Here is a 9,453-nt window from a genome sequence, read left to right on the forward strand (position 1 = left end):
TTTCCTAATTACGTGACATCAGCTTTTCTCCCCAGGCACCACTCCCACAGACCAGGATAAAAATAAATAAAAACATAAGAATAGTCATGTAAAGAAGTGCCCCCATCCCCTTTGGAGAAAAACAGACACACGAGACTGGGGAAAACCTGTTCTTGACATGCCCTGCCAGCCTCTCAGCAAGGCTGCCTGCGCCAAGTGACAGGGGAGTACCATCAGCGTCCCCGCAGATGATATTGGCCCATGTTCCCCGAAGTCTCTCTATGCCCAGATCCGTGAAGGCAGACAGACAGCTCGCCCTGCCCTGGCAGCCGGAGCTGAGCAAATGGCTTGGCACTCATGTTTTAAATGCTTTTCTTTCCTGAGGAAGAAAGGGATGGCTTGCAACCTTCCTCGGTGGTGGCTGCCACTGCTGAGCACCCAGTGCCCACCCCAGACCAACTGCAGAAACCTTGGACCATCCCCAGGACCCGTTCCCTCGTCATTAGCAGCCCTTCTCTGCACCTCAGCTGGATTTCACCCTCTGCAGAGACAGTGCTCATCAGAACCCTCCTGACGGCTGGATCTTCCTGTAAGGTGGGAGCATCTCACCAAATAAACATGCAATTAATAGGAACCCACAGCGTGCCCCTGCCAAAAAATGAGCACCCTTAACGTCAGTTTGATCTCATGTGAATTGATGCTTTGATTCACCTACCTGCATCAGACCTTTTCCCATCACAAAATCTAAGGAGATACATTTCCCTGTAGTACCTATTTTGTATTAATCAGATCTTGTCTGATCATTAAATCCAAGTTTCTGTTGGCTTAACTCACATTAAATAGACATAGCTAGCATCCTAGGACCTACAGGGATAAAATCCCAAAGCATTTACATGACATTTATTATTGCAAAAATAAAAACAAGCCTACCAACACCATAACAATTACATACTATTACAGGGCTGGGCTTATTTAGATTGCGGAAGTTTAATTATAAAAATTGCATTTTAATTGATTACTGCTGAAATAATTACAGCAACACCTTTCCAAGAAATGGCGACCAACGTATGTTTGTCAACAAAGAAGCTTCCTTTAAATTAAACATGCAATAATTGTTTAATTAAGCCAAATTTAGATCCCCATTTGAGAGCATTCAAATGTTTGCCTATTCCTTCCCATCTCTGAGAGGTAATTTAGGAGATAAAAAGCTATCTCCAGAAATACAGTATCTATATACATAAGCACTCAAGAAGAAGAACAAAAAGAAATACTTTGGTTTATAGCTGATCTGGATCTAAGCTTGCTGCTATTGATAAGAATATAAGCACAAAAAGAGTGATCACTACAAATTTCTTTCTAATTGCAGCTTGGAGGCTTTCTTAAAATACAAACTGGCTCCAACCCGCTTATTCATTTCCTAATATGCAGAATGGATTCAACTTCAAAATATTAGCAGCACCCACAGCCTCTGCTCAGCATGAGGACCCCACAGTACCTACAGCTGTGCATACATGGAAGGAGAGGGATAACTAAGGCATTTTGTTAAGCTAAGGTTTTTGGCCTCTTTGCAAGTTTTCATGCAGCTGAAAAATCCTTCCACTCTCCTTTACAGACCTCTGTGTTTTGTGTGTGCAGCTCCTGAATATCCCTTCTCAGTAGCCCAACACGTAAGCACGAACAAAAGCTGATCGCTGCACCAGCAAAGCTCCAGGGCTCAGTGCAGAACAGGGATTTTTAGTAGCTGGTCATCCCTACAAAGTGCTATGAGTTCTGCAGGGATGGATTCACCAAGTAGGTGATTCACCTTCCATGAGCACCACTCAGTGGGGAACATCCCCCAGGACATGGCCAGGGAAATCTTTGGCTGAGCCATCGCCCTCCCAAGCAGTTCACTGCTGCAGCCGTGCAGTGAGAGCAACAGCCTCCATCTGTCCAGCTCTGCCCGGGCTCACCCCAGTACTCCTGCTGGGGCTGAAAGCAGAAGTTTCTGCACCACAAACTAATTCAAGCTAAGGAGCTGGGGCTGAAACAATTCTCACTGCCCAGGGAGCTGGACAATGCACAGGATGGGGATGTGCATTATGTGTGCATGAATGGAGGCTGAGATGAAGAATAAGGGAAAACTTCCTGGTGTTAGCTCCAGTAAATAGGCTCTCATCCCTTTGCTGCCAACAGGACGTGGTGCTTGTATCCACCACAGACCTCACAGAGACAAGAATTTACATTTCTGTCCTAAGCTTCAGCCCTCCTGTGTCCTCACACCTAGCCCAGAGCACCCTTCTTCTCTTGTCTCAGCTCTGACCTGCAGCATCTCCTGCCATATCAGGTCTGCCCCGAGCATACTCAGACTCAGCAAAACCCAGCAAGACAGAGCTTGCCAGAGCCTGTGCTGAGGTCATAATGTGCTTTTCCAGAAATGGCTGAAGACAGAATCCGAGAACACATCTTTAAAGCTGATCAGAAGGGTTTTGCTCTGCAAAACCCTTTTTGCTTTGCAAACCTTTCAGCTACACCACCCCATCATTTTACCTTTTATAGTCACCTGGTGCTGCTATATACTTCTGCTGAAGAAAGGACTGAAAATTCACCTTCTTCCTAAACAATTACCTTGGCCTTCAGTGAAATGACACAAAAATATAAAGTCTTCTAACCCTTTGGTTAAGAACACTCACAGCAGCAGGTGTGCATTTTCATTGCTTGTCAAAAACCAGTAAGCTGTGCCACGCACCCAGCTGCAAACACAGAGCCTGTTCCTTGCCAACTAGTCCGTGGGATGGGATGAATTTAGGAAGATATTTCAGTTATTGAAACGTGCCCATGTCTCAGTGATATGACAACACTAACATCCACCACACACATGAAATATGAGGTTACCACAGTATCTACTACTTATTTTTGTTTTCTTAATGATTACAATTAAAATCATAATCTGTGGGGGCACAGGAACCTCAGGTCAACATTACCCCACAGGGAGGTATTCACAAGTACCGTGTAACAACAAAAAGTCTGCAGCTGGAAGCATCAGAAATCTGAAAGTTATCTTTGGGCTGTCACAGCGATGCCCCAGTGACAACAGCAGCCTCCTGATATTTTACAGATTTATCACTCTCGTGGATATTACTGTAACCAATTTACGATCATCACTAGCACATCAGTAGCGGTTCCCTACCACTGTCACCTGCGCTCAAATGGGTGCATCTCATTCTGTAAATTTACCCACTGTCACACCAAAGCTCGCTCATCCTAACAAGCAAGCAGATATATGTCAGGCAGGGGTAAGACGGTGTCACAGTTGATACTGAGATACATTTTGCATACGATCTCCTTAGACAGGGTGCTGTCATTTTGGTGCAGTTCATCTTGCCACTTCATCGCTGCCCCGCAAGCTGCTCAGCAAGCCTTTTTTTCTGCAGTCACCACCAATCCTTAATACATATCCTGTATTTTGAATGATGCTGCTTCAGGCACTTGCCATAAGGACTCCATTTAGCACACGAGACTGGATCTAGCTGCAGGCAGGACTTTCCACGGGGCTGGGACCTGCCAGCCTTACTCGGATGTCCTGCTCCTGGTAGGGGCAGCACAAGGTTTGCAGAGTCCAAACACCCTCGACCAAAAGCATCAGGGAACCAGGTGATTCCAACGACAGAGAAATGCTGTGTTCTCCATCTCCATGGGAACAAAAACTGGTACTTTTAACTGGTAGCATGGCCAGTCTTTTCTCAGAAGATAAGGACCTCTGCGTGGGCAGGGTTTTTTATTCACTGTAAATAAACAGATCTTTCTGCTGATATCTTGGCAACAGGGAAGGGAATTTGCTGGAAGGTGAGGAAGGAGATAATTCCTGGCAAAAGTTTCAGCATGTGAGTACCAAAACCACATCTCCCAGCAGCCTGTCATATTGTGGGGCTTTTTTGTTGTGGTGGTGTTTTTTTCTTCCTCCCAAGGGTACATGGAATAACACCTCCTTTTGTGCTTACAAAACAAAAGCTGCCTTCCATAGTCTTGAAGAACTTAGGAAGTTTTTAATTAAAAAAAAAAAAAAATGAGGACAAGTGAAGTTGGACTGTGCAGAGTGCTTTGCTGGTCTGATCTAGGACAATGTGCCCTACATAGAGCTCAAATATAACATCCTTTGGGAGGCTGTCTTGCTTCCATTCAGCTTTTGTGAGACCACCCCCACCCTCGTGGTACTAATGACAGATTTTTTAAGCATAACTAGTATCGTGGCCTTGCTATCATTGCTAATGCAGTAAACAAAATCATTAGTGGCAGGCGTAGAGAGGGAGGGAAAACTCTGCGCAGATGGAGAATTTATTCTAGCAATATTCTTGCAGTTTCTGCTTTCTTCCTGCTATCAGCACTGAAATAGCTCATCCCCAGCCACAGTCAGCAACTCTACCCCAGGTGGGTGACGCTTTCCTTTGATAGATACTAGGTCTGCCTTTTTCTTCTATTTGTCTAGTTTTCCTGCCAAGGAAGTGCCATTGGATTGAGCTGAAATAGTTGCTCTTGCTTGATGAAAACCTTGTAGTTGGAAAATAAAGGGGTATTAAGGAGAATAGAAAATCTTTAGATATGTCATTAGATAGTCCAGTGAAAGAATGGCCAAAATATTACTCCTCTCTCCTATGTCTTACAGGCCAAGAAATTCTGCAGTCTTGTACTTGCAAACTTTCCAACATGCAAAAAAAAATAGGACTTTTTATTTTTCTTTAAGGAGCCTTCTTAATTCTCCTCCAATACATTCCTGGGTTCTTTCTGCTGAAAAACATTTTTCCCTTCTGTATATTTCTTAGCAGAGAGAACAGTTTGTGTCCACCTCTATCCCACTCTCCATATGACTAAACTGCAGAGAGGATGTTTCAGTGAATCAAAAGGATACTACGGATGTGAGCCAACAACAACCCAACAGGCTCTGCAAAGGGAAGGGTTCCTCCTGCAGGTCCTCATACACACACAAGCACATGCAGGCTCAGAGAAAGAAAGCCGTGTCTGACACCAGGTCAAGCTGAGGAGTTCTTTGTGCATCGCATCCCAGTGGTGTGAGCCCCTCGTGCACAGCACCGTGATGCTTGCTCAGAAGGAAGCAAATGCCGCAAGAGCCCCTGCTGCAACCGCGGGGCTGTGTTAGTGTTTGTTTTCCGCTGGTTACCTCCTGGTCTTATTTGTTGCTGCTAATCTTGGCGTTACCTGGCAAGTCAGATTTTTTCTTTTCCCAACTCCACCACATAACAATGTGCTGTGCTTTAGCAGGGTGTACCTAAGCCCTAGGATTGACTCTGCTGTGCCAATTCAGTCTTTAATTGGTGTTTTTAGAGCCAATAATTTCACTGGCACTTGAAACTAGAACTCCCTTACCTCTCCATTCTTGTTGGACATGTCCCTTACTGTAAATCTGGACTCTACTTGCACCACGGTGCCGTTTTCTGCTCAGTCTTTCTTAAATTGCAAGGACAGATGGCTAAACTGGGGCTGGAGAAGAAGTTGTTCACACTAAACAGACACTTCTGTGCACCCCGTGGGTGGAAAGGGGTGCCTTTGTTGTACATCGCAGCTATAGGAAATATGGGAATGAAACCCCAGTATGAAGAATCGGGCAGGGGTTAGAGAAACACAAGGAAATGGATTGTTGAGGGGTTTATACTGCTTTGGAAGCACTGAAAGAGAAAACACAAAACATGCTGAACAACTGCAGCACTACCTCACCCCCTACGTCTTAGCACAAACTAAAATGATTCTGAAATCTCTTGGCTGGGTATTTGGGGTTTTCTTGTATGAACCCTGAAGGAGAGTCACACATTTTTAGCAAGATATCCCATATTTTAGATAATAAAAAAATAATAGCAATAGATAAAAAAATAAAAGCAGTCAGGAGTAAAGAAACCAAAGTAAGAGAAAGCACCGCAAACACCGCTACTTACAGGTGTATGTCATTTCAAAGCTGTCGCTAATGTTCACAATGTCGATCTGGGGAAGGAGCTTAGGGGGTTCCGTGAGCTGAGACAGCGCAAACCTAAAAGCAGCATGTTCCTGGGACTGTTGATTAGGAAATAACCCCCCTGGGGAGAAAAACAGAACAAGGAGAAAGGTCTGAGCACACCTGTATTAACACCACTTTGGTCTGAAATATTCCTGGGCTAGAGCTCGCCTATCCTGAGGCTGCCTCTGCAGTCCAAAACCCTCCAGCACACCAGGGGGGCTCGTGCCTGCTGCAGCCAGGCTGGGAGCAGAAAACCTTTACATTATGTAATGTCTGGAGCACGTATAGGAACTCTGGTGCATCTCTGAGCCCAGCAGCCTGCAGGGTTGGGCTGAACCTTGGGGTTTGGCTCAACCTCTTTACCTCCCCATAACTTTAAAGAAAAGAAATGTAAGCGCTGTCAATGTTACTTTTATAAATAAGGAGTCTTTATTCCTTCTCCACCACTTGTAATGAGGCCCATTTTAAACCTTGCTCCCCAGGTTTGCTGCAGGAGGGAAGCAGGGGTTATTGGGTTCAGAGCAGCCCGGCCAAGCTGGGCACACGGGGACAGGGCTGTAAGAGCTGGAGCGAGCAGGGCCCATGGCCAAACACCTGCTGCTGCTGCTGGAAGTCTGCTGCATGGAAAAACCCTATATTTAACAGGTGACAGTGGCCAAACTCAGAGAGAGCAGGAAATCTAAAGCTCAACGCTGAAAAGGATCGATCTGAGTGGAAGTGCAGCTGAGCCCAGAACCGCAGGACGACATAAAGTGAATAGAAACTGGGATCAGGCTGGATGCAGGCTTAGAGCCTCTCTCCCCACATGGACCTGGAACAAAGTGCTGGGACAACCCAGCCCTAGGAAAAGTTTCCTGCTGCTCCCCCCCCCAGGGAACTTTGCTTGCGGCAGATCCCTGCATGGCATCCAGAAAGTCTGAATGTAATAGCACTAGTCCTGCTATTTAGATGCATGTAGAAGCACTATTTGTATTTTACAGATAGGGAAACAAAGCACTTGAAAACAAGGCTGAATTAAAACAGGAGCTAAAAACATCGATACCCACCCTCTGGGGCAAATGGCCTGGGGAAGAACCAAATGTGCAGGGAGAAACCTGCTTGCAATGGCACTTTGCACATCTTAAGTATAGAGGGCATCTCCTTGGTGTGTGGAAAGGGCTATTTGTGTACGAATATCACCCACCCCCCCACTTGCACCCCCCTCTCCAGCCTAATCGTGGGTGTCAGAGAAATAAGATGCTAGTAGCCGAGTTAAGCTCTTATACACATTTGTTGAAAGGGAAAGAATGTGGGATGCTGCACAGATTTAGGGTAAAAAGGAGGCAGGAAGGGAGGGAGATGGGGATGTAGCAGGAACAGCAATAAAAGCACCAATTGTGCAGCTATACTAAGGCAGGAGTTGCCTGAACTTGGTGGATTAGCAATTGATTGGCATTGTAAAGAGAAAGGAGGTGGGAAAGAAAACCGGCATGCAAGGAAAGGGAATTTGGGTTACAAATCATCATCAATAAAGATCAATGGGAGAGTAATAATGAACCTGGGGCTGGGGGGAGAGGAGCACTGAGAAGTTACAGGAGGGGAGAAAGGAATCAAACAGGCAGTGCTGGTGCACAGAGGAAGCAAGTAGCATGAAATGAAAAGAGACTTCAACGCAAAATCCTCCTCCGATAGCTCTGCCCTTATTCTTTAGCAACAACAACAGAGTGCGCCTGTTTGTTACCTCTCGTCCCAGTTACCTACAGATGAGAGCATCCTCACAAAAATGTATAATGCAACCACCGATTTTGCAAATGCAGCAACGCACAATGGCAGCCCAGATATTTCACAAAGCAAGAAACAGATATTTTTTTTCATGCTTCCTCCATTTCGGAGGCACTTTTCTCCCTCTGTGTTGGTGTGTGTGCAGGCATTTATTTCCAATCCTCCCCTCCCCCAAAGAAAAATTGATATATCTCTGCTCTTGCAAATCTCATACCAAGAGGAAAACCCAGCCCGCTCTGTTCACCCCCTCTCTCTCTCACACACACACGCACATTTTTTCCCTTGCAAGCAAATGAACGGGTCAGTTTGCCCCCACCGCCCCCTCTCCACCCCACCGCTTGCCGGGGAGCATCACTCCCCAGCGGCCCCGAGCTCCGCACTCACCTATCTGGATATTGTTGGGGAAATTGGCCCCTAACACTGCCCCTAGGAAACTGGTGCAGAAGAAGGCAAAAATGTGCTGCATATTCCCTTTTGCATTGGCGAAAAAGAAGCCCAGTTCCGAGCATAGATTTGATTTTTCCCCCGCTCTGCTCTCTTTAGCTGCCTCTCTCGCCTCCCCTCTGCTGCGCCTTCTGGATTGCGCGTCTCCTTCTCTCGGAATCCAGCGCTGAGACTGCTGCTTAACACCGCCTGACAGCAGGATTAACTGAGCCCTGTGAGAAAGAAAGAGAGCCCGCTCCTCATCCACATCCCTCCCCCGCCACACACAACACACACGCACGCATGCACGCCGTGCACTTCCACTGAGCTCCTTTTGCCTTCGCCGAGCTGGAGCTCAACAGCTGGGCACCGCATCCCCCCCCACCCCGGCTATTCCCTGGGGGCCCTGGCTGGGGTCTCTAAGGGCAATTCCTGCCTACCCCAAGTTCCCAGCTCCCCCCCGCATCACCCCTCAACTTGTCTTGGCAAGAGCTAGAAGGAACCTGTGAATCAGTAGGTGGCAAACTCCTCTAGAGAAAGGGCTTAAACTCCTCTGCCTCTCATCCGTCGCATCCCAACCTGGGCTCTCATCCCTGGGGCTAGAAGTTGAACAGATCAGTCTCTACAGCCTGGCTTATTAGGATAATAAAAAGGGAGGGATCCTGCAAATGTGCCTTAGAAGAAGGGTTTCAGAGTGACAGACAAAGATCCTGAAGCAGGAAAAAAAATAATAAAAAAAATCACCCACCCCAGCACACATCTTCCTTGATGCACCATTAACCTACAAGGCATTTCACCCATGCACTTGCTCTGGAAGAATCTGTGCTTGCCAGCACCAGGTAGGGCAGGCTTCAGAAATTAGGAGGCTTTGCTAGTCTGAATCCTAGTAAGAGCTATTTTGTGGCAGTTCTGGTGAGGTTGGAGCTTATTTGACCATTAGCAGCTTTGCTCAAAAACAAAAGGGAAAAAATCAATAGGAGTAACAACAATAAAAACCAGCCCTTAGGCACCACTTGGGATTTAGAAATGTTTCAGGACAAAGTGTTGTGAACACAAAGCCACGGCCATCTCAGAGAGGAGAGAAAATTCACTCATTCCCATCTGAAACATGAAGCCCGAAACCAAACCTGGGGCCTCTTGTACCAGAACCTGATTATCCATGTCTGAGCAGAGAGATTTTGCCCTCTGCCATTTGTATTCTTACTGAAAACAAAAAGTAAATGGTGAGGAGGAAAAACAAAGAAAACACGTTTGTGGCAGAGTTAGAAATAGGCTCAAAGGCCAGGACTCGCTCCTGCATAAGGGAG

The 9,453-nt window shown here is 46.4% G+C and overlaps 1 protein-coding gene across 3 annotated transcripts in view; it reads right to left on the bottom strand.

Moving 5' to 3' along the window:
* Positions 1–8,189, bottom strand: part of GRIA1 (glutamate ionotropic receptor AMPA type subunit 1) — a gene marked incomplete at both ends in the record, with an annotated part of 120,543 nt that extends 112,354 nt beyond the window's left edge. For all 3 annotated transcript variants that reach the window (XM_082771452.1, XM_082771450.1, XM_082771451.1), the window contains 2 exons: positions 5,904–6,041; positions 8,108–8,189. In XM_082771452.1, the coding sequence (XP_082627578.1) occupies positions 5,904–6,041; positions 8,108–8,189 (220 nt within the window). The remainder of the gene's footprint in view (positions 1–5,903; positions 6,042–8,107) is intronic.
* Between the last annotated feature and the right edge of the window lie 1,264 nt (positions 8,190–9,453).

This window comes from Aythya marila, assembly GCF_965140915.1.
Source record: "Aythya marila genome assembly, chromosome: 14".
NCBI classification, from domain to species: Eukaryota; Metazoa; Chordata; class Aves; order Anseriformes; family Anatidae; genus Aythya; species Aythya marila.